This window comes from Monodelphis domestica, chromosome 5 (genome assembly GCF_027887165.1).
Source record: "Monodelphis domestica isolate mMonDom1 chromosome 5, mMonDom1.pri, whole genome shotgun sequence".
Taxonomy (NCBI): domain Eukaryota; kingdom Metazoa; phylum Chordata; class Mammalia; order Didelphimorphia; family Didelphidae; genus Monodelphis; species Monodelphis domestica.
In genome coordinates, this window is record NC_077231.1 from 302,584,472 (window position 1) to 302,610,731 (window position 26,260).

At 40.0% G+C, this 26,260-nt stretch overlaps 1 protein-coding gene across 15 annotated transcripts in view; it reads left to right on the forward strand.

The window, feature by feature from the left end:
* The window catches only part of RBMS3 (RNA binding motif single stranded interacting protein 3), a 1,500,462-nt gene that overhangs the window by 1,032,766 nt on the left and 441,436 nt on the right, over positions 1-26,260 (forward strand). For all 15 annotated transcript variants that reach the window (XM_056800925.1, XM_056800928.1, XM_056800932.1 and 12 more), the window contains one exon: positions 23,381-23,472. In XM_056800925.1, the coding sequence (XP_056656903.1) occupies positions 23,381-23,472 (92 nt within the window). The remainder of the gene's footprint in view (positions 1-23,380; positions 23,473-26,260) is intronic.

Below are 26,260 nucleotides of genomic sequence, written 5' to 3' on the forward strand. Positions count from 1 at the left end.
ACAGATGAGGAAACTCAGGCCAAAATGGTTAAGTGACTTGCCCAAGGTCACACAACTAATAAGTGTTTAAGGCCAGATTTGAACTCAAGAAGATTAGTTTTCTTGAATCCAATCCAATCTATTCATCACACCACCACTATTCATCTACCTGTCCACTACTTCAGGATAGATCAGATTATTTCTATGGGACAGTGTTGAGGGTACTTGTGGCATCATGATGAGAATATGGGGAATATTTCATCTAGAAAGAAGAGGTCTTTGAGGAATGTGGCAGTTGGGTTGTATGGTGGCTATTATTGCATATATGGACATTGTTACCTTAAATTTGGAAGACTTGAATTCAAATAAGACGTCAGATTATTTACTATTTGAGAGACCCTGGACAAGTCACTTAATATACATATATGTCTCAGTTTTTTCTTTTAGAAAATAGATAGGATATGCATTAAATACCAATTATGTGCCAAACTATACTAAACATTTTATAAATATTATCTCTATGGATCTTCACAACCACTCTTGGATATGTGTTATTATGTCCCCATTTTACAGTTGAGGAAACTGAGTCCTATAGGTTGAGTGACAGGCCCATGTTACTAGAGATAATCATTATCTGAGGCAGGATTTAGATTCATACCTTTCTGATACCAGGCTCAGGACTCTATCCATACTCCACCAGACTATCTCTAGGGACATATGAGAATGGTGCCTACCTCTCAAAGACATGAGAATTAAATGGGATAACATTTATAAAGCTCTCTATAAGCCTTCTGGTGTAACATAAATGCTGTCTAATATCACTACTGCCATTGCTATTATTACTATTATCGCTATTCTTTTTATGATGTAATTGGCAAACTTGAATTCATGATCCATTTCACTTTTTTTGGTTTATTTGTTATTTTTTAATCTTTGGTTGATAAGTTTGAACTAAGAAAAAAAAATAATTTTCAACAGTAGGTGGTGGACCATAGATAGGATTGCTTTATAATGGATATTCCTGTCAAGGTCCAGGTGGGAATTTCCCTTCAGACACTGGTTGTAGGATCACTGGACATCACTTAACCTTTCTGAGAACCATATTTGTCATCAATAAGATGGTAGATACTAACCGGTATAGTATTCACTTTGCAGAGTTATTTTGAGACTCAAAAGAAAAGATATATTGTTTTGTTGCTGTCGTGTGTACATTTTGGAAGAGAGCCAGTGAAATCAGCTCTATTGCCCAATAGATAGAGCACTGGGATTAGTCAGGAAGACTCGTCTTCCTAAGTTCAAACCTAACCTGAGACACATCCTAGCTGTATGACCCTGGACTAGTCACTTAACCTGTTTGTCTCAGGTTCCTTATCTGTGAAATGAACTGGAGAAGGAAATGCAACTCTAGGATCTCCAGAATCTTTGCCAGGAAAATCCCAAATGGGGTCACAATGAGTCAGATAAGACTGAAAAGCACTCAGCGACAACAAAATGATATCACAAAGGTGATTGCTTGAACTGGGTGATTTGCAAACCTTAAAATGTTGAGCAAATGTCAACTCTCAATGCTAAGCAAAGGCTGAAGGACCCTCCATCAGGGATACTGAAGATACTTTTGTTTTGAAAGGGAGATTGAACTAGATACTCTCAGATCTTTCTAAAATTCTATAATTTGACTTTGAGCATCATCTTTCCCTTGTTCGTTTCCATATTAAAAACATACCTCTGTGTGTATGTGTACTTAACTAAAAGTCATTGTCAGGCAACAGTTAACCACTTGTTACCTAAATCAGATCATAGCGTGATTGCATCGAAGTGGGAAACATGGGGAGTCATAGAATGTGCAACTTAAGGAAGAGGATTTGGCTTCAAATTCTGGCCTCATTGCTTCCCATCTGTGTAACTTTGGACAAGGAACTTGACCTTTCACACCATCCATTTCCTCTTCTGTAAAATGGGAATGACCTCATGGGGTTACCAGTAAAGTACTTGGTAACTTTTAAAATGTGACCTAAATGGGAGGCCCCTTCCCTTCTCAGGATAACAGGTGATAAAAGAGGTGGAAGAGGGGGGAAGAGGTAGACTGAGTCATCTCTGGGGTCCATTTTAGTTCTCAGGCTTAATAACCTGGGTAATTTAAATAAGGCTGTGTGTACAATGTGGAATTCCAATATGAATTCAGGGCTTGTGTTTGAGTATGGCTCAATTAGTTTTTGTGTCAGAGAATCATCAGGTACTTGTGTTTCAATGGGACTTGGTAGAATGTCGAATCCAGCTCCTCAAAATTAATCTGCAACCATATGACAGGAGAAATAACACAACTTTTAAAGATAAAGATGACTAATTATTTGGCCTGAATCCTTAACTGACAAATACCTAACCGCCCAAAACGAACAAAAAATCATCTTGATTTCATTCTGGCTGTTGCAGTCCCCACTTCCTGAATGGGTACCACTTTGAGTTTTGAGAAATTCCTTTGATCCATTCCCCCTCACCACCTCACTTCCTCCTGTGCATGAGCAGGAAACAAATGACAGCCATGCCCATTTTTCCTGAGCATGGAGGGAATGTCTGACTTCCTGTCCTTCAGAAGCTGAAAATGGCAGAGGGAGGAGAAATATTGTTTTGCCTTCATTAGCAATCTTTTGGAAAAGATTTGCTCTTTGGTGCATGGCATGTTTTTATTTTAAATTCAGGTCAAAACAGTTCATAAAGGATAATGAGCAGCTACTAGGCAACAAGCATTCCATTAGACTCCGGAGATAGAACAACAACAACAATAATAATAATAATAGAATTTATACAGCACTTTAAGATTTGCAAAACACTTAACCAAATAGATCTGATTCAATCTTCACAATCACAGGGGAGTAATATTAGTATCCCTATTTTATAGCTGAGTAAACTGAGGCAGATGAGTTAAATGACTTGCCTAGAGTCTCACAGCTAGCAAGTATCTTAGTCTATATTTGAACTCAACATGATAAGTTATTTCCCTTATGGATCTTATGATATATTTGAGTATATGATAGATCATAGAAAGGCATCACTCACATAATTTGAGAAGGAAGAGAAACTGTGAAAGACTTTATAGAGGAGAGAAACTGGGAGCTGAGCTTTGAAGGAAACAAATAAATCAAAGAAGCATATATAAGGAGAAAGTACCTTTTTAAAAACCTTAGGGATGGGTACAGAAATGGAAGAGGGAATGCCAAGCTAAGGGAATGGTAAGGAGGGGTGTGTGTGTGTGTGTGTGTCTGAGGGACAGAGACAGAGACAGAGAAGAGTATGAATTAGACATGGAATCAGAAAGACATGGGTTCTAGTTCTACTTCAGGAAGCACCAGGCATGTGAACCTGGACAATGCATGGCCCTTCACTGGGCCTCAGTTCTGTCATCTGTGAACAAGAATGTGTGACAAGTTTTAGAGGATTTATGTGGGAAATGGTAGTGTGGTATAAAGAAGACAGAAAGGAATAATTACAGATCATATGCTACATTACAGTTCCCCTTAGAGAGATTCTTTTTTTCTTCTTCTTATATATTCTTGAAGTGAGCATCAAATGCCAGGCTAATTTTCATATTTTATTACATTTGCATCATTCCAGTTCATAAAGTCAAGGCTTTCTCTCCTTTATCCAAATCACATCAGGCTTTGGGTTTAATTCTTCAAAATGGAGAAGGTAGTGCTTTGAGCCAGTCATCTGCAGATTTGGTATCTAATTCTAATTCTTTAAGTAAGTATCTGGGTGACCTTGGACAGATCACTTCTTTATGAGGTCTCAGGTTCCTTATCTATAAAATGAGGGGATATGATTAAATGAGATTTCTAGAGTTCAAAGGAAATTTGATGACCATCTACAGTCTGGATTGCTACTGGAATTATCAAATTATTTGATGCCCTCTTCTTCTTCCATTCAGTCCACCCAAGGCTAGGGATAGCTAGTATAAATCAGACCCCCAGCCTGAACCTAGGTTGGACTAGATGATCTTGAAGGTCCATTCCCATATAAAGGTGCTGTGATTTGTCCTTGAATGTAAAATTACTGAAAGTCAACTTTCCCTAGCATCTCCACAGGATTTTCAAATCAAACTAGGAAATCTGGGAATTTATGAAGGCAAGGTACTTTTATAGGAATAATTTGGGCTCATGATTTAAAAGCCTTCTTGTGTTGAAAACCATTGGCACACCTCCATGGGATGTTCTGAGAAGTGCCTATCCAGGTAATCAGCCCTCAGTGGAGAACACCAACAGTGACCCAGGGAAGCTGGGAGTATCTGAGACTATGTTTGAACATCATCTTTAGTCTTGGCTTTCAATGTACTGAGTCACCTAGCTGCCTCCCCCAAATATAATTACTTAGAGAAGTTCTATTGATTGGCTATGTATGATCTCTGATACTCCTTCCAGTGAACAGATTCTGTGACCTCATGAAACTGCTTTATAGGAGGGAAGGTTAGGCCAGTTCTTGGTAAAAACCAGGTACCTTAATAGACTGGAGATTTCTGGTTAAGCTTGCATTGACTTTACCAGATGGCAATGTGCAAAATATCCTGGCTTACTTCTGTTTCAAATTCTTTATTAATTTTTTTAAATAACTGAAGCAAAATGTTTCCCCTCCTGTCTTTCCGGGGGGTGGTGGTGGTGGTATTGATTTACTGAAATGGTTATATGGTTTTCAGGTTCCTCAGCAGAAAACTGCTATCCTGTGTACACTTCAATATTATCATCATTAGTGGCCTATTATTTCTGTTCCTCGAGACTGATGGCAGGATTTCTGTAGATAATGCCATTGGGAGGGAAAGGCACTACACTGATCAGAATGCATGGTTTTAGGTTCCATTACAACCACAAGTGAGAGAAAATCGAAAGAGCACCATTTCCTATTTCCTAATTGACGCGGTAGGGTTGTTTCTTGGGGACGATCTGGAAATCAGCAAGCCTGGACTCCTGCTGGGTCAGTTTTGTCCATATAAATTCTCCCTGGGTTATTGTTGGTGCTCTCAACTGGGGGCTGATTACCTGGATAGGCACTTCTCAAAATATCACACGGAGGTACGCCAATGGCTTCCAACACAGAAAGGCTTTTAAGTTGTGAGTCCAAATTATTCCTATAAAAATATCTTCACTTTATTAACTCCCAGAGAATTTCTTATTTTGATCTGAAACTTGTGGAAATGTTGGGGAGAGTTGACTTCCAGTAATTTTGCATTCAAAGGGTAAATCACATGGCCTTTATTTTGGAAGGGATCTCTAAGATCATCTAGTCTAGCATAATGAAGAATCCTTTCTATCATGTACCCCGTAATTGGCCATCTAGCCACTGCCTAAAGAATTCCAGTAAGGGAGAATCCACTGTGCCCAGGACAAGTCCATTCTACTTTGGGATAGATGGAGAGATAAAGCATTGAATAAACCCTTAACACGTGCCAGGCACTATACCAGGCACAGAGTATACAAAGACAAGCAGCCAAAATAGTCCTGACCTTTAAGGCATTCACGTTCAAATGCAAGAGACAACACATGAGGGGTTAGAAATGCTGATGCTACCTAAATCTGGGCAAGATAAGGGAAAGGCTCCTCTGTAAGAGCCCAGATTGATTCTAAAAGTGGAGTCTAAGGTGCCCTTGGGGAGGAAGTAGAGAGGATGACTCTAATGCTTTCGGCATTTTTTTTTCTTTCAAGCCCAAAACTCCCTCTTCAACTTTTACTTATGTTGCTGATTCTGATCCATGAGGCCAAGAAGAAATATAAAATTCCTTCCAGTTCTAACTCTTCAAATACAGAAGACCATTATCATCTCTACTATGACTCTTTTGTTTCTCTAAACTAAACATAACCAGTTCCTCAACCATCCCTTAAAATGAAACAATTTTTAGTGGTCCCTTACAACCCTAGGCTCACTGTACTAGATGCTTTAAACCCTTCCTAAGTGGGCTAGTTTTTGTTTTTCTATCATGTCAGTCATGTCTGACCCTTCACAACCCTATTTTGAGTTTTCTTGGCAGACACTTAAGTGGTTTGCCATTTTCTTCTCTGGTTCATTTTGCAGGTGAGAAAACTAAGGTAAACTAGTAAGTATCTGAGGTTGAATTTGAACTCAGGTCTTCCTGACTCTAGGCCTGGAGCTCTATTCAATGCACCACCTAGCTGTCTTTCCTAAGAGGCCTATGGAATTTAAGTCTGATCCTTTACCTAACGATGTCCAAAGTTGGTTGAAATCTTGAATGATCATGTTGTTGTTTGGCACATTGATTCTCTTTTTCTTCAGATCTGTCACACTGTTAGAAACAGTTAACACAGGCCAAATAGCCACTTGGTAACAAATTAGAATTAGAAACATTGCTGAAAGCCAAAAATACAAGGGAGCGCAGCCAAAGGAGGGCATATACTTATTCTTAAAATTGGTCATTTTATAAAAAGTAGCCGAAATCCAGCCATTTTCAATGATTTGTTTTGTAAATTAGAGGGACAAAGCTACAAACTTAACAGCTTTTAAAAATGGGATTCTGTCATTGGAGTTGACTTCTAATTTAGCCTCTTCTAATTTAGACCAGTAGGAACTTTGCACATGTACCATCAGTGATAAGTGATGTTGGTAGATCATGACCTGAGACTACAAGACAATCCTAAGCATCTCCCTCCATCCTTCATAAAGTTCTTGGGTCTGGAGGCATCATATCTGTTCCAACTTTATATCAATTATGTGGGGAAAATCATTGGGTCATAAAGTGTTAGGTATATGGAAGGAATGAAGTGCAGAGGGAGTTAAACTCCCTCATTTTGCAAGTGGGAAACTGAGGCCAAAAGAGATTAACTGACTTGCTCAAGGTCACATCAGTAACAAGCATATGAGGCAAGATTTAAATCTATTTCTTCTAAATCTAAAACCAGTGTTCGTTCAACAATCTGAGCTCTATACTCAGAAATTTCATGTTTATGAACAAATCACATAATTTGGGTGGGATGGGATTTAGAATATAGATTTAGAGTTGGAAGAGAATTATGAGGTCATCTAAGCCAATCCCCTCACCTTAAAGATAAGGAAACTGAGACCCAGAATCAGTCAGTATGCCATCAAGCATTTAGTCAGTACAAGGCAAGAATTTTGCTGAGCTCTGGGCATACAAAGAAAGGTCTATTGCCATGTTAGTGAACCTATGGCACACAGGCTGGAGGGGATAGCTCCCTTCCCCTTCTCCACCATGCCTGAGGACATTTTTCACATTATTTGCTCCTCTGCCCAGAAGCCCAATGAGAGCACTTCTCTCTTCTGTCTGGGGTAAGGGGGCAGCTCACAAGCAGCATGAGTGTGCAGTTTGGGAACTTGGTCTCTAAAAGGTTCGTCATCACTGATCTATTGGTTCTTACCTTTGAAGAATTCATATTGTAAAGTAAGACAACAGGTAACTAATTAGATCCATTCTATCAATGAACAAGTTTTTAAGTATCTAAGTACAAAAAATAAAATAATATCTCCAATCAGTGAGCATATATTTTAAATGGAGACTAAATAAATATATATACATATATATATATATATATCATAAAAAATATATACAGAATAGTTGAAGGCAATCTGAGAATAGACCAAATCCAGTACTATTTCCAAAGGACTAGGTCTGTTCTTAGCTCTCAATAACAAATCTTTCAATGTGAGTGATGTCAGTTACAATAGATGACCTTAAGGTCCTTCAAGCTTTATAATTTTCTATAAAGACAAAATCAGGAGGGCCAGGCATATTAAGTTGTCTTAAAGAAACAAGTGGATCAGCTATCTCTCATGTTAGTGTATGTTGCCACCATGATCCAAGGAAGAAAATTGCTGAGAGATCTCTTCTGAAGAAAAATTTAAATTTATGCTCATTTTTTACAAAGAAACTGGGCAAGATTTGTACATTATTTTGTAGATTCCACCAGTAAGCATTTATTAAATATCTCATATATTCTAGATAACATATTTAATCTAAAGATATAAAATTACAAAGTCAAGCAGTCCATGTCCTTTTAGAGCTCATATTCTACATTGCAGTCTTAATTATTTTTTATTCAATTAATTTTTTATATTTTAACATTCTTATAGACTAATTCTGCTTTTAACATTACAAGCATTTATATATTACTCCCACTCTCTAAAAGCTCTCTTATAACAAAGAAAAACAGTGAAGCAAATAAGTTCAAGTTTTAATAGCTCAAAACTTACTAAAATTTTGGGGGCACCTTGTATAAATATATACACAATCTGTGCAAGCAGTTTTATTGAGATTAGGTTGGCCTTGAGGGATAAGGAGCTGCAGAAGGAAAAAGAGGCCAAAGGATTTTTGTCTGGCCAACTCTGGTAGAAGTTACCCAGCATCAGAGTGACCTGCTTGGCTCAGATCATCCTAGAAGTAGCCAAGCACAATGAAGAACTAGCTAAGCAACCAAATGACCTGATAGCCCAGCCAGGCAGTGGAATAAAGCAATATGACCTTCAAGGAGCAAGTGCACTTGTCTAGCAAAGATTCTTCTTCTTGAGAAGAACCCATCCAACCTGGGAGCACCTTTAACAACAGCTTAAGTCCATGCTTTCCAAGGACTTTTATGAAGATTCCTTAGAGAAAAGGACATTGTGATCTGTTCCAGAATTGTTCATTGCCTTGGGCACATATATGCCCTACAAATATTCTTTACTATCAACCAGATATTTGTGAGAATGTGCCCTAAGATTTCCTGGGGGTGGAGGTGGAGGTGTTAGGGAATTCTTTGCATGTGTTAAATCTTGCTATATCATTGGAGCAAATACCTTTTCTAAAAAACTAATTGAGATGATGAGCTGATTATTAAGGGTTAATGTACTCATAGGTGTTCTGAGTTACAACATTAGTAAATAAATCTTCTCGAAGGTTATTGTTAGGACTTGAGTTAGTCTCTCTGAGGACCCAGTCTGGTAACAGTCAATGGTAACTGGAAGAGTAAGTTCCGAAGAGGTGTAATAGATTATTATGAGGGCGTTGGGTCTAGAAGTGAAAGGGACCTAAGAATCCATTTAGTAAAAATCCTTAATTTTTAAGAGAAGGAAATTAAAACCCAAGGGATATTGTGACTTGCCCAAGTTTATAGTCATTGAGTTTCTAGAGATGGGACTTGACCCTAAGTACTTTTACTTCACAATGGAGATAATTCTTCCTTACCACAATGGAGATAATTCAACTTGTCCATGTGAATGGGAAGTTCGTTTTTAATTAATAAATCAGGGCCATATAATGATTAGTTAATTCCAACAACTCTGTTACCCTCGATTTTCTGGAGATCTTAAAGTGTTGTCTCTTAAGCTGTTGGCACTGTTCTCTAGACCGTTCTCTCATGATGAGTGTGAAATTACTCTATTAGTAAGGAATGAGTTTCCAATCTCCTATGAGAGAGAAGCCTGCAAGTTTCAATGGCCTTCAATGGCCTCTGGTTGCTTATGTTCTGGACATCCTGGGCAATTCCTTCTTTGTACCACATAAGAAAAGAGAAGGAAGAAAAAAATCTTCCTGAGACTCAAGAAGTCATTTGGACTTGAACCACTTATCATTGATTAGCAATAAGGAATCTCACTATGTTGAAATCTAGTTAAGAGGAAATGACTTTTCCAAGGAAGAGCCTGGGCTAGGGCATTTTGTTATATTCAGGCCACCAGAAAAATTACACCTACTAAGTGCCAAGACTGATGATTTTCTAAGCTCTTCCAGTATTTCCCCTCTCCTGAAAATCTTTGTCTGGTCCCTACATCCGTACCAGCTGGATGACAGTTTCCTAAGGAAGATGATAACCTCTAGCAAATGAGGAGTTTCCTTTAAAAATAGCAAATATTGTAATCAGGAAAGCTTGCCCCTGTGCATACCTCATTTTGTGGAGCAGATCTGTTTCTGCGTAGCCAACAAGACAATGAAACTGGAAATCAAACCTTATTTCCCTTTCAACATCTAGGATCAATTTTGAACTGCTTTTATCCATAAAATTCATGTAGCCCCAAGGCAGAGCAAAACACAGATGACCAGCAGCAAGCAGACCTTTGCAAATTGCCAAGCAATAGGGCAAACACTTGTAAAGAGTGTTCTTGGGAAAATATGGAAACAAGAGTGAATTACCATAATGTGAATAATTTGTGTAAGAAAGGAGAATACATAATCGCTGCTGCCATTTCTACAGTATTTTATATTTGACAAAATTTCTTTCTCTCAGCAGTCTTATGTTATAAGCCAAGAAAACTGAGAGGCAGAGAGAATTTATGACTTGAGTCAGGATTCTAAGTCAGGCCTCCTGACATTGTCCAACACAACATACCATTTTCATGTTATTTTGATTTTTTCCTGTGCGTTTATTTCCATGACACGGCAAATGACCTATTTGACAACTGATTCTCTGTCCCCTTTCCTGGTTCTTATTATCCTCATCAAGGATTATAGCTGTGGGTAATCCCTAAGTTTGAGTCCTGAGTCTTCTTCTCTTTCTCCTATATGCTTGCTCTTTGGGAATCTCACAGCTGACATGGTTTTCATTTCTTTTTCCAAAGAGGATGACCAGGTGTTCATATCTAATATGAATATTCTTCCCTTAGCTTCTGTTCCACATCAGAAATTTTACTTTCTAACTGGACATCCCAGAGAGATCTGATAACTGACTATTTCTAAAACTGAACTCATCTCCCTGCCCCAAGAAAACCCCTTTCTTTCTTTAAACTTCCCTATTTCTTTTAAGCCATCATATTTTTTTCTAATGTCAAAGTTCGAAACTTTGACATTATCCCTATAAAGCTTTACTGTCTTCCATCTCATAGATCCAATCCATTGCCAAATCTATACATTTTTATCTCTAAAACAACTCTCTCATCCAATCCAGAAGGGTAGCTACTTAACAGCTACCATCTTAGCTCAGACTATCTTTACTCTCTCCAGTTACTGCAAACTAAATGGTACCCCTAAGTCCATTGTTTCAATATTAGAACCAAAACTGCAGAAGAGAATTAAGGGCTAGGCAATGGGAATTAAGTGACTTCCTTAGGTCACACAACTAGGAAGTGTCTGAGGTCACCTTTGAACCCAGGAGCTCTTGTCTCTAGACCTGCTAGCTTCTCTGTCCACTGTAATTTCTCTTTAAAGTAGCTTGAGCACTGTCCATTGAATCAGAGAACATAGGATCAAATCTAGCCTTTAATCTAGCTATTCATGAACTTTTAGCAATTCACATAACCTCTCTCATCACAATGTCTTTATCTATAAAATGAAGGGGTTGGACTAAAAGACATCTAAGCTATCTTCAGGTCTTAGATCTCTAACTCTCATTTTCAAGATGTGGTAACAGGGGATCAAGGAGGTTAACTTACTTCTCCAAGGTCACACAGGTGATACTAGTAATAAAGAGATAACACTAATTACATAGGACAAAAAGATTCACTAAATGTTTTTGTTTTTAATACACTAACTTATTTGTTTCTTTTTTTTTAAACTCTTACCTTCCTTCTTGGAGTCAATATTGTGTATTGGCTCCAAGGCAGAAGAGTGGTAAGGGCTAGGCAATGGGGGTCAAGTGACTTGCCCAGGGTCACACAGCTGGGAAGTGGCTGAGGCCAGATTTGAACCTAGGACCTCCCATCTCTAGGCCTGGCTCTCAATCCACTGAGCCACCCAGCTGCCCCCTTATTTGTTTCTTAAAATATCTGTGGCAGAGAGTTTTATAAGGGGATTCTCTTTTCATCTCCATTTTATAGTTTAGGAACTAAGGCTTAAAAAAGAAAAAAAATACCTTACTTAGGGTGCCTAGGTAGTAAGTGTCAGAGGTGCAATTTGAACCCAGGTATTCCCATTGCCACATTATCACTTTCTCTACTTTACTGGTTACTACCTGAAGATTGGTTGAAGGAACTAGGGATATCTAGCTTAATGAAGAGTAGATGGGGCATGAGTACTAGCTTCAGCTATCTGAATGGTTGTACTTTGTGTGTAACACAGTTTCTGTATCTTTTCTGTGTTTCAATATCTCAACTCCTGAGCTTGTTCTCTTGACTGAAGGGATGAATGGATCAGGGAAGATGGAGCCAACAATGTTGATTACTGCTCTCCCTAGGGAGAGCCTCCAAAAACTAAGAGGCATTGGTTTTGGCTAATGGATTAAAATGAATTCAATAGGGTTTTTTCCTCCTCTTTCTCTCTCTCTCTCTGTTTCCTTTGTCTCTCTGTCTCTGTCTCTGTCTCTCTCTCTGTCTCTGTCTCTCTTTCTCCCTCCCCCTTCCCCCATTACCTTGAATAGGATTTACTCTCTTGTCCTGTAGAAGTCAACATTTCCTCCTCCCTTGTATTTGTGATACTAGAGGCCAAGAGAAGGAGGGAGGCATGGTAGGTCAGCAGGACACAGAATGGGTGGTTAGGTTCCCATATGCTAGCTAGGATTGCCGATTGCAACCTTCTAATTAAAGGGTTCAATTATAGCTTCTTTCCATCGTCATTCCAAACTGCGTGGCAATGTTTATTCTGTATCCTATAAGCTGGATGTTGAACCCAGAAGCATAGACTTATAAACACACACATAAATATATACATATTTAGAACTGCATCTATGTTTGCATTATGGGTATGTGTATGTATATACATGCACGGCACATATGCTCAAGTACACACATACTTCCCACTGTAGGAGAAACAATCATATGCTCATTAGACTTTATGGTCAAGCCAGGGTGTGCGATTTATGTTAATCATCCCAAATTGGGAATGATGGGACATTTTTACTAAATGGTTCACCAAGGTTAATTTGTCCTTTTAGAGCCCGGCAGAATGTTCCCTTAATCTTTGAAACATTAAAATGAAAGCAAGTCTCAAGCAATAGAACCTTGTAGCTGGTCAGGGAGGTTCTATAATGTCAGGAAAAGCATGATGCCAATGGTCTTCCCAGTCCCATTTTTGACTGTATTTGGTGGCAAGAAGTTGTTTTTTTCTATTTTAGGAACTAATTGGAAGAGGATGAGGAAGAAAGTAAGTCTAGGCATTTGAATTTATCTTGAATTTAATAAGACTTTACTTGGCTAATATAAATAAAATGGCAGAGTCCCATTTTCCAAATAAAAGAGAATGGGAGACTTTGAGCCTGAAGTTGTCCTGCCTATGTAATTGGTTTACTCTTCTGGGAAACTTCTTAGAGAATCTATTTTCATTCTCTTAACCTTCTGTTCTATCCTTTGGGCAGAAAAAGTAATGGGAATGTAGCCATGTTGAATCTGAAGCTCACCCATGCCTGCAGGCAGGCCAAAGCTCAAATACCATTCATAACATCTTAATGCTGCAGCAGGTATTTAGGCAGAAAAGCAGAGGTAAGCACACTTTTGTTGTTAAGAAAAAAATAAGATCAAGAGAGAAGAGGTGGCCTGTGGGTTTGCTTGTTGTTACTGAAAAAAGAACCATGGACTTTTCTGCTCTGTGGACTTATGGGAGACAAATTATTTCTCTGAGTCGGATCTGTCAGTGGAGAAGTTCTCCTTGCCATTCATCATCATTGGTTCCCAGGGCTTAGAGCTTTAAGGGCTTTTAGAGATCATCTGTAGAGGGACTCCCTCCTCATCCCATCTGACCATCTTAGAGTCCTACAAAGCATTTCCATATAAGCTTTTGTCCCCTTTGATCTTCCAAATTACCCAGGAAGTAAGGTAAGCTAAACAGATATTATCCACTGATGACCATTTATTTCAAACAAATGAAATAACTGAGGCTTAGCAGACTTCCACCTAAGGATGTTGTTCCTTCTGGCAAATTCAGTTGCAATGGGGGCAGAGCAGATAGGATAAGACTTAGCTTTCCTTGTGGGGAAGGCAGAGCCACAGGAGCATTGCTTTGGACTGTACCATACCAGGTCTGGAGTATTCCATGAGCAGTAATCGATAAGCATTTATCAGGCTATGTACCAGGCACCATGCTAAGCACAGGAGTAGTCTGATCTGGTTAGATGTAATTGTATTAGAATAGAGGTGAGAGAAGGAGGGTGGTAGAGGAAGGCAGGTGATTGAGAGAAGTGTGTGATGGTACCAAGATCATTAAGAAGTGTCACCTCTTAGGCAGACAAGGGAGGAGAATGTTGAAGATTAATAAATATATTAAAAACTACTGAGATATCTACACTCCTCAGGGGATGGAGCAATGGGCCTAGAGTTAAGAAGACCCAAGTTCAAATTTGCCCTCAGATATTTGCTAGCTATGTGACCCTGGACAAGTCATTTATCATTTGTGTGCCCCATTTTCCTCATCTGTAAAATGGGGTTAATAATAGCACCAACCTCTCAATGTTGTGAGAAAATGAAATAGCAATTGTAAAGATCTTAACACAATGCCGGATGTATGGACTGTTAGCTAGTAGTAGTAGTAGTAGTAGTAGTAGTAGTAGTAGTAGTAGTAGTGGTAGTAGTAGTAGTAGTAGTGGTAGTAGTAGTAGTAGTAGTAATAGTAGTAGTAGTAGTATAGTAGTAGTAGTAGTAGTAGTAGTAGTAGTAGTAGTAGTAGTAGTAGTAGTAGTAGTAGTAGTAGTGGAACAACCCTGACTATCCTATGTCATCATGAACTCTGTAGATCACAAAAGCTGTTCCAAGTATACTCAGCTGAAAAGTAACAGAACCACATCTAGAACAAAAGCCGCCTGATTCACTGACTGCTCTTAAGGCTTAGTACATTTCCTGCTTGACCTCAGTTTTCTCATCTGCAATATGGGGGCAGTATTTGTTCTATCCATCTCCCAGGAATGTTAGAAGGGAAGCCCTCACAAATCTCAGAGTGATTGATAGAAAAGCTAGCTCTTGGTTTTACCTTCCAAAGCTGATCTCTAGTGTAGAAGGGACAAAAGGCATAACGAATGTCTGCAATATTCTTAATGGGCATTCCCATCTCTTACCATATTCAGACTTCCTTCAAGTCTCAGTTTTTCCTATTTTCCTTTCATATTACTCCTTCTTTCCCATATAGTCATTTTGTATCCAGCATCCTCTCATTAGACCTCTTCCTAGATTCTGAACTCCAAGGAATCTGAGAGACTAGCAAATCTAATCTCTTCGTTGTACTTAGAAAAAGTCTGAAGCCCAGAGAGATGAATGGGCTCATTCAGGAACTCACAGCCAGTCTCAGGATTTGAATCCAGTTCTTTTGACTCCAAGTCCCAGTGTTCTTTCAACTGTGCTACCATCTACCTATGTCTTCTGTCTACTAATCCCACCACAATTAGAATGGAGGACTCTGAAGGAAGACCTTGAATGGAAGTCCTTAAAGGCACAACTGACCATCTTTTGGTCTTTTTCCCTCAGCACCTAACACCAAAACTTGGCCTCTAGTGCTTAATGAATTTTTATTAAATTGGATCTCTTGCCCCAGCATTGTTATATACTCACACAAGAACTCTCCCAGTTTGTGGAATTTTACCATACAATCTTATGCCAAGATTGGACCCTAGACATCACAAAATGTCGGGAAATTCTCAGTAATCGCTCTATACTCGCAGCCTTCTTCCTTGGACTTTTCCAAAGCTCACTACCTAAAAATTTCCCCAGCTTCTGGGGGAAGTAACAGCCTCCATAAATTTCCCTACCATTGTTTGCTTCTGGTCAGGTTACAAATCTACCCAAAGTGTCCCTTCCCTGTGGTATTCCAGGGTTTCCACTTCTGAGTCTGGTCAAAACCAGCGAAAGATTGGCAGGAAGATGGAGTGGGAGGAGGTATATAAGGGTATTTCCTAACCTTCGCTGGCTGTTTAATTTGAGGTTTGGAGCCCAGATGTGTAAGTTCTGGACAAGGTTCACTCATTCTCTTCAGAAGCCACATTTGACCCACAGCTGTACAACCTCTGCAATCAGTTGTGTTCTAGAGCAGGCCAAGCTTGCTGGGATATGAGGCAGTTTGAAGAGACGAGCTCTGGAATGGGAGAATATTCTAACTTGAGTTTTCAAAATCTTAATGGGAGAAGCCAGTGTTGGTGATGGACTCTGTCCTGAGCTCTTTGACATTTAAGATGCAAGGAAAGGGAGCTGGGGATTTTGCTGTTTGGTTTTGTTTTTTCAACTACTGGGATAGCTGCAGTATGACCCACTCACTACCCAACACATGCATTTTAAGGAGTGACAGTTAATCCCTTAAATGTATATCCAGTGCCTACTGTGTTCAAGGTATACTAGACAAAGGGCAGGCTCAGGGGACTCAATGGAACAGTCCCAGCCCTCAAGGAGTTCACATGTTAGTCACTATGCTGCAAATCATGCTCAATTGAATTGATACTTATCAAAAATGTCAATTTGATGTTTAAGACAAAGGCATGCAGGTAGCTCAGTGGATTGAGAGTCAGACCCAGAGACAGTAGGTCCTGCGTGCAAATCTAGCCTCAGATACTTCCTAGCTGTGTGACCCTGGGCAAGTCATTTAACGCCCCTTGCCTAGCCCCTACTGCAATTCTGCCTTAGAACCAATACACAACATTGATTCTAAGACAGAAGGTAATAGTTAAAAAAAAAAAGACTCTCTCCGGGTACCATAAACTCAAAGTCATAAAACAAAAAACAAAGCAAAAAAGCCTTTTTCCTCAGTGAACTTGCAGGGCACCATGGGATTTCCCCGGGTATGCAAAATAAGTAAATGTAGAGTAGTAGAGAGTAAATAAAGTGAATAGAGAATAATTTCAGACACTAATAACAGAGGAATCAAGAAAGGCCTCCAGTAGGAGGTGGTGGTACCCAAGCTGAGCTTTAGATAAAGTTCTTGAATCTTTGAGACAGAATGAGAAAGATGCACTTTCCAGAATAACCAAGAGAATGTGTAAAGGCAGAAGATTGAATGTCATATATGAGGACGTTGTGAGAATACAATAAAAGGGAGTAATATAATGATATATTATATTACTAATATATATAATATAATCATAATAATATAATTTAATAAGTCTCAAAAGGTACAAAAGGTGGGGACCATATTGTAGGAGGCTTTAGACACCAGGCAAAGGAATTTGTATTCCTTAAGATTTTTGAGTAGAGGGATCACCTGGCCAATTATTATTATTATCATCTTTATTATTATAATAAATCAATTTGTCAGCTATATGGAAGATGGATTGGAGAAAGGAGGAAATGGAGAAGGGACTACAATTGTATGCTTCAAGCTAGGACCTGAACTATGTTAGAGAGAATGATAATAATTATATATAAGCATATATCCACTTACATGTTGTTTAAAGGTATTCTCTCAGGTGATCCCCACCATGACTCTGTTTGGGCTGTACTATTAGTATCCACTGGGCACCGATGAGGAAACCAAGCCTGAGCAAGAGAAAGTGACTTACAGAAGGCTCTAGAAGAAGTCAGGTTTGGAGTCAAGCTCTAAAGTCAAGCCATCCTGTAACCATGCCAGCTCTCCACTCACTATCCTGCCTAGCTCCCTATTCCCGAAGGATGCAGAGAGAAGGGCATTGAATCGGAGAGCTGAGGAAGTGGAATTGGCAAGATCTGACTAGTGCCACCATAGTGTGGACAGGGGAAGGCAGCCATGTTGAGGCTGATTATCAGTTGGAGGACCCTCATGGGTGACTAAGAGAATGGTGACACTCAGGCTTCCTGAGCTGTTCTAGAAGGCCTGTTAGTGTTTTCTATAAGACATCCCACATTGGTGTACCACGAACTGCATCATGGTCAATGACTCAACCTTTCTGCCACCTCTTAATTCACCCAAGAGGGAAAAGCCCAGGATCCTCTTGGCCATGACTGTGTGCAAAGAGGTTCATTACCATTTACAAATTCCTTTCTCTTTATTTATTTATTCCCCCCCCCCTTTAGGAAAACAGCCCTGCGAATCACTGGGCTTCCCATCTGTGTTTAAAGCTGTAATAATAGCAAAACTTTAAATTGGCATACAAGATTTAAAGCATTTTAGGAAAACATTGATTAAATCTGCCAATGGAATGAATACATTTGGCAAGTGACCTAATTAGCACCGAGCTGGTTCTTTCTCACTGCTCTGTTTCCCACTAATTGCTGTTCAGCTGTCCTTCTCCCGACAAGGAAGAAAAAAAAACACAAAACAAAACAAGGACTTGGGTGGGGGGGAGGGTGCTGAGAAAACAGTGACATTCAGTTTTAATTCATTTGAACCTGCTGCCAAGTTTAATTATGTAATTGAGAAGCCGAGACCGGGAGGCCCCCAGCCTTTTAGGGGGTGGCAGGAGAAAATCGTCACCTTGTTCTCACTTCCAGGCCGATCCTTTTCAGAGGGAAGCCAAATGGGCTAACTAGTGGGGGCTCGAGCAATCCCTCCCGGGACGACACGGGTCCTCATTCATCAGAATTCCATTGTTGGCAGAAAGGAAAATTCAACATGGACCCAACAAGAGCAAGTGGCTTTATGTCTCAGTGAAAGAATCCGCATTCTCAGGGAAAGCTTCCGCTCTGGGTTTGTTTTCCTCTGGCTATAATGGAGTGCCTGGTGTCTTGGGGAAGCCAAGAACGTGCTCTTTATTTCTAGAGGTGAAGGATTTAAGGGATTGCTCCTGGACGTGGCCTTCAGATTTGAATTTTCCACAGTAAATATTTACGAAGGACCCTCAGCTCCATGGTATACTTTAAATCCTGTGATTTTGCCTCTCTTTACACATTGCCTGGTGGGTTCCTGGAATCCCCACTGGCTACAAAGTGGAAATATGGAAAATGAGCAATGTATGTAAGTGGCCTTGTGTCATGTTTCTCACGTGGCCCATGCTGTGTGGTTACTTTAAAATATAAAAGAAAAAAATGCCTTTCTCTGTTATTGACTGTGGGGCATCCCATAATTCTCCTGCTGCTTCTGTGGTGCTTAGAAGGCTCAGGGAATGGGAGGCCCTCATGGTGGATTTGGTCTGTTTGGATTGGATTTCCGCCCTGGAGATCAGTGTAGAGATTTTGTAATATCCTGTGTACCATGTGGGGGTGGAAGGAAAGGAAAGGGGCCAGAGGGAGAAACCTGAATTGGAGGAAAGGCAGACAGTTCTGTAAAGTGTCCAGGAAAGAAAGGCCCTACCTGGAGGGGCTGGGCCTGGAAGTCTAAGGCTTTTGAGACTTCTTTTAGCCTGATGCTAAAGAAGTGGTCAATGATCAATGAAGCAGCATGGAATTATTATGCCTTTACTAGATCCTGAAGATTAATAAAAGAAAAGGAATGCTGTCAGTCCCATGATGCTGATTGCCTTAAAGGGCTCCAAGGAGAACATATAAATAAATATAGGTGTATATGGAATAAAAGCATACAGAAAACCAGCTGAATACATATGAAGGAGGGGAACAGCATATTCTAGAAAGCAGTGGTTAAGAGTAAGCATTCTGAGAATGGGCATAGACCAGTATAAATGCACAGATATGTGAGATGGAAGGAAGGAAGGAAAGGTTCTGATGCCTACTATGGCCTAAGCACCCAGTGGAGGGCTTTCAACATATGGTATCATTTTACCCTGACAAGCTAGGGCTCTTTTATGCTCGTTTTACAATTGTGGAAACTGAAGAGGACAGAGGTTAAATGACTTCTTCAGGGTGAAACAGTTAGTAAATGCCTGAGACAGTTTTCTTGATTGCAGACCCTGTACTCTACTCATTGCACTACTAGCTTTCCACTTTGGTTGGATAATGGCACAAGGGGAGGGCACTTGGGCACAGTAAGACTGGAAAGCTATTTGGGAGTCAGGTGGAAAAGGTTAGTCCCCAGAGAGATACCCCTGATATATGGGATCAGCTTTGACCTTACTTAACAGACAAGGAAACTTGAGGTGCATCAAGGTGGCACGCTATTTGCCCTAGCCATACCTATCTAATATAGCTAATAGCAAATAGAATAAAAGTGAATTAGATGCTGAAAACCAATCCTTCATGAAGAAGCTGGCAATATTGCATAGTGCTTAGATTAGAAGACCTTTTCTCAGCAAGATCTGTATTGACATCCTTCCCCGAGCACTCAACTAGATACAGACAAGTAATGTAGCCACTATGGAACTCACCTTTCTCATTTGTAAAATGAAGGGTTCGACTAGATGGACTCTTAAGGCTCCTTCTTGTTCCAATCTGTGCTCCTTCTGAAACCAGCCCCCAAATTGTTTCCCTCCATCCCTTTCTCCTGAAATGATAAACGATAAGAGATTTGCTGGGATCTTTCCCTGCCTACTCAGTGGGCTTCAGAAGTTCCCAGAAGTGGCTCGTGGTACATTTTCCTTTGGAAGTGACTATAGAACAGGCCTGCTTTGGCCACTCAGGACAACATTCCTTTTGTCCTTCTCTTCACTTGATGGGCACTTCCCTCATGAGTAAGGGCCTTGTGAAAGTCCACCGAGCTCTCGGCATTCCTCAGAGAGCCGTCTTTCTCTTTGAGTTCGGAAAACAAACTCACCACTTCTCAGGAGAGGTTTCAGAGAGCATTTTATAGCCCACTGCTGTGGAAGAAGTCCATTTGGGAATAACATACTGAGAAGGAGGGAATAAAAGCAGAGGATCCAAAGGGAGAAAACTCAAAAGTTAACTAAGAGAAGCAACTTGGTAATTGAATTCCTTTGCACTTTTCCATGGTTATTTGTGTGTGTGTGTGTGTGTGTGTGTGTGTGTGTGTGTGTGTGTGTGTGTGTGTAGATGTGTGTGTGGGGGGGTCACAACACAAGCCATTGAAATCACTTCTGGGGCCAGATACTTGGGTGCCAAATGAGGAAGGAAGGAGGAGGAAAGCATTTGCTGACAAGAAGAAAGGGATGGGCTATGAATGTTGTGATTTTGAGTTGTGTCGGGCCTTGGTGGTGCTTCAGGAGGAGAAGCCCTGTGGCGCTTTCCTTTTAAAATATTCTTGGCTGCTGAAATGCCCCTCAGGCTGAGCTTTGGCCTGAGTCTTGAAATGTATATAAACATGATTGCTTGTCCCTGTAAATACTCGTGTACAGAAGCACTTTTACATTGACTCTGTCAGATTATTTAAAAAAACCCTTACCTTCCTTCTTAGAATCAATGCTATATATAGGTTCCAAGGCACAAGAGTGGTAAGGGCTAGGCAAGTGGGGTTAAATGACTTGCTCAGGGTGACACAGCTAGGAACTGTTTGAAATCAGATTTGAACCCAGAACCCACTCTCTCTAGGCCTAGCTCTCAATCTACTGAACCCTGCCCTGCTGCCAAGGTGGACTTATAAGGATGCACATATACATACTCACATGAATGGACAATGAGTGGACCTCCATGCCTCACTTGTAAATGATGGATGTGAATCACGAGAAAAAAAAATTCTAAGAATTTCACTTTTTAACCATTTCCAATTAAATGGTCCAGGGACAAAGCTGTCTTACCTGATCCTTACTAACTGCATCAATGTGATTATGCTCAGAATCCTAAGACCTTTCCTTTTACTGGGAGACACAACCATAGGCTCCTGGCTTTAAATGCATCTTCCTAGCTGAGTTGCATAGCCTTCTCAATAGCCTGCCATAACTTCCTGTCCCCTCTAGGATAAAATAACACACTCTCCTTCCTGTCATTTAAGGACCTTAACAATGTCTCCAGGCTCTTTTTACTCTCGCTGCCTCCTTTCACACTCCTTTTCCAACCAAACGGGTCTTCTTGCTTTTCTCTGTATAAAGAATCCAATACGATTGGGGATGTAGACTCTAAGCGATCACCCTGGTGCAAATATCAATAATACGGAAATAGGTCTTGATCAATGATACATGTAAAACCCAGTGGAATTGCTCATTGGCTACGGGAGGGGGGGAGGGAAAGAACATGAAACATGTAACCATGGAAAAATATTCTTAATCAATTAAATAAAATTTTCCACATAAAAAAATAAAATAAAAAAAAAAAGAATCCCATCCCCACCTCTACTTTTGTCCATATTCTCCCTCTGCAAGGAATATTTGTTCCTTCCCCTCCCCTGCCTTCCTGTTGCTAGTTGCTAGTGCCCTGGAAGGCTCCCTTCATGGCCGCCTTCTTCCTGAGGTACTACCAGGTGCATCCAAATAGTTATACTCTTCATTAAGATTACTGTGTATTTAATTTGAATGCCTTTAGTATTCTCTTGTATATGTCTAACAAGTCAATATAGGGTAGCCACGAGTTAGAATCAAAGCCTGGAAGACCTGGTTTCGAGTGGGACCTCTGCACATGCTGACTGTTTTACTCTTGTCAAGTCAGTCAGAATCTCAGGGCTCAAAACAACATGTGTGTCAAGGAAGCTGTGGAGTTGAAGAGAAGACACTACCTGGATGGGTAGAGAGCATTTATTTCCTAGGGAGTTTTATACCAGTGAAATCATAGGACATAAGCCTAACCTCATTCCCTTTACCCATATTGTTTTTTTCTCTGCAGAATATACGCATCCCAATATCATGGACTATTTCAGTACATCTTTGTATTTCTGATGTTTGTTATATAGAAAGCATTTAATAATGTCTCTCTCTCCTTTCCTCCCTCCCTCTATCAATCTCTCTCTCTGTCTCTCTGTCTCTGTCTCTGTCTATCTCAATATTGCTCACTCCTTCTCTCTCTCTTTCTTTCTCTCTCTCAATCTCTCTCTATATCTCTCTCTTTTTCTCCCTCCCTCTATCAATCTCTCTCTCTGTCTCTCTGTCTCTGTCTATCTCAATATTGCTCACTCCTTCTCTCTCTCTCTTTCTCTCTCTCAATCTCTCTCTATATCTCTCTCTTTTTCTCTCTCTCTGTCTCTCTGTCTCTGTCTCTGTCAATATCGCTTTCTCCTCTCTCTTTCTCTCTTTCTCTCAATCTCTCTGTCTCTCTCTGTCTCTTTCTCTTTTTTCTCTCTCTCCTTCTCTCTCTTTCTCTCTCTCTTTCTCTCAATCTCTCTGTCTCTCTCTGTCTCTTTCTCTTTTTCTCTCTCTTTCTCTCTTTTGTCTCTCTCTCTCTCTCTGTCTCTGTCTTTCTTTGCCTCTTTCTCTCTATCTCTCTCTCACTCTACCCCCTCTCTCCCCCGCTCTGTGTGTGTGTGTGTGTTTCTGAATTAGAATGAATAAGCTGGCCTTCTCAACAAAGCAGATGTTGTGAGGGCTGAGGGAGTCTAGTAAGGTCAAGTAATTTTCTGGCTTATTATTGAAATTAAAGTAAATGAGCTAGCTCATTTGGGAACTCAATCTGCTGAAAAACCCCAGGCCAAAGGGAGCAACCTCTGGAAATAAGAGATGATTTTCTTTCTGTCTAAAGCTGCTCAAATGACTTTTCCTGAAGCCGGTACTTGCATTGATGGGGACTGGGTAAGGACCATTGATTGGAGAGCATCCATAGCCCAAGCTGGTCTTCTATCAGTCAAAGAAATGCCCAGATCACAGCAGGGAAGAATGTCATCACATGCACTCCAGGGAGGGTATGGCTTGAGGATGCTTGAGACCACCTATTAACAATGGCTTTTGTGTCTCCACAGGTTATGGCTTTGTAGATTTTGACAGTCCCGCAGCGGCACAGAAAGCAGTAGCATCTCTCAAGGCCAATGGAGTCCAGGCACAGATGGCCAAGGTAAGCCAGATGTGTTTGGATCAGCGGCTTGCCATTTATGATGACATGGTCATGAGATGACTACAAGTTGGACTGATGCTTTCCTGATGTTACCGTCTTCTGGGGAGTGGGGGGAGCTGTAATTGTTGGCTTGTAGCAGTCGGGCTTACTCGGTTTATACTCTGGCTTCATCAGCAATTTTGCGAAGCGCGTCCAAGGCCTTGCTCAGTTCTGTTATGCCTGTTGAGTTGGGTCTCTTTTTTGTCTGCGTTAAGAACTTCCAAAAGCAAATGGCATCTGGCTCATAGAGCAATCAGTTAGATGTCTCAATCTGCCTGCTGGGCTTTGGGTAACTCCACTCTCCTTTGCGTGCTTTGGAAAGCTCATAGCAGTGTGTTCAAGTGGGTCTGCTCCATGCAGGGAAATGAGGCTCCTCCAAACTTGCTGTTTGAGCCTGCTTTTGATTTTGGCTTTGAGTTTGTGGATGGATTCTTCCCGGGGTTATGAGCAGGGCATCACGCTCACATACTTTCTGAGGACCTCCAGTGTTGCATTGGGGAGCTATCGGTCAGCTCTTGATTTAGGAACCAGGGAACTGGACCTTGCTGCCTGAAGTTCCTTTATTTCTGAAAGGAAAACTGCCTCTTTAGGCAGAGGATAATTTATAGCATGTACACGGATTGTGGGAAATAGCTTTAAAGGTCTAGTAAACTGTATAAGAACACATGGCATATTTCATTTGCTTTTCTGCCTTTATGAACATGGAAGTCTAGTCCTTTATCCAGGATTGAAGACTTCTCAGCTAAAACAATGATCGAAGAAGGGACATGATCGGTGCCTCATACCCTTATGCCATATTTGGGTCTGTAAGTGGAACTGTGTGAGCTTTTGTAAAGGCACATGTGATTAGCCTTGAACTCCTTCCTGACTTTTCACTAATGATCCTCAGTAGGGAAGGGAGAGAAGTTTCCTGTCATGGAGATATAAATTGCTATTTCCTCTGTCCATTTGGCCACAGTATATAAGCAAATGGTTCCTTAGTTTTAACTAGAAGCCAGATGTTCAATTCTAGCTGCCCCCACACCCCTTTTCCTCTGCTATCCTCATCAACCAGCTCCCAGCAGTCTGGTTCAGCTCATGATCATTGACTTTCAGACACTCATCATCACTCTTTTTTTTACTGTTATTGTTTTCCTTTTCTTTCCTTTCCTTTTCTTTTTGTCCAAGTTGTCAGGCTTGAAGAGGGAGAGAGAATGAGGTGCTATTTAAGGCATTTTAAATTGTTTCAGACTGTTTAGTAATCAATTTTAAACACCTTTTTGACTGTAGCATTAAAGAATGTTGAAGTCTTGTCAGGTTTATGCCAGATGGCTTTACATCTTCTCAAGGACTCAGCCTCAGGGAGCAAAGGAGTTTAAAGAAGAGATAGGTTAAGAAAGGCTAAGGGTCAACAAATAGGGATTCAGGAGCAACTTTATTAAGCAGATTCATCTTGTGCCCTGAAGATAAATGAGAGTGAACACATAATTAGGTTATTATAAATTTAATTTAATAAATAAAAAGTATAAATGGAAGGAGAAATCATGCCATATATACTCTCAAAATTATGATGAAAGAAGTTGTAGAAATGCATCTATCCAAAAAGCATAGTTTTACTGAACTGCTTTTTTAAAAAAAGTTAAAACAGAGAGCTCACATGCATGAATGTGGGGTTTTATACAGTGAGGACTGATTGGGAAACAGTGGGAAAAAGAAAGAAAGAAAGAAAGAAAGAAAGAAAGAAAGAAAGAAAGAAAGAAAGAAAGAAAGAAAGAAAGAAAGAAAGAAAGAAAGAAAGAAAGAAAGAAAGAAAGAAAGAAAGAAAGAAAGAAAGAAAGAAAGAAAGAAAGAAAGAAAGAAAGAAAGAGAAAAAGGAAGGAAAGAAAGAAAGAAAGAAAGAAAGAAAGAAAGAAAGAAAGAAAGAAAGAAAGAAAGAAGGAAGGAAGGAAGGAAGAAAGAAAGAAAGAAAGAAAGAAAGAAAGAAAGAAAGAAAGAAAGAAAGAAAGAAAGAAAGAAAGAAAGAAGAAAGATGAAGGGCAGGATGAAGGAAGGCAGGAAGAAAGAGAAAGAAAGAGAAAGGAAGGAAGGAATAGAAGAAGGTATTGATTCTAAAAACACTTGAGTATATTAACATTTTGACACCAAACACCCAGGCTTGTGGAAGGGTTAGAGGTTAAAAAATTTGGACATAAAAAGTAGGGTATGAGTAGTTTTTAAAAAATGAGTCCTGGTTTTTCTAGCTTGTCCAGTTAATGTGTCTGATATCAGTGGCTCAGTGTAAACTCCTTCCACCTTACGATCACTGTACACACATCTCATTTGTAGTAGGAGGTCATGATGGCTCTCTGGTCAATTCCATTCGACAAGAGCTCATTGAGCACCTACTATACTGTGCTAGGTGCTATGAATACAAAGAACAAATCCAAACAATGCCTAACCTCAAGAAGTCTATATAAACTAAATTACACAGAGAAATAAATACAAAGTATATACAAAATAATCTTGCTGGTGGAGATAGGGAGAAACAGTAACAGTTGGGAGAAACAGTAAAGGCCCCTTGAAGAAAGGAGCATTTGGTGAGTACTAGTAGTTTCTGTTTCTGATCTCTAGACCATTCGCCAATCATTTTTTATTCCCTGGGTGTCTATGTTTTGTTTTTTCAGAGTACTATTAAAAATGAAGACCTTTAAACAACATATGTGGTGATGAGCAATTTCAAGCAGAGTTTTGGGCCCTCATCCCATGTCATATTTATACATTAAGGAAGTAC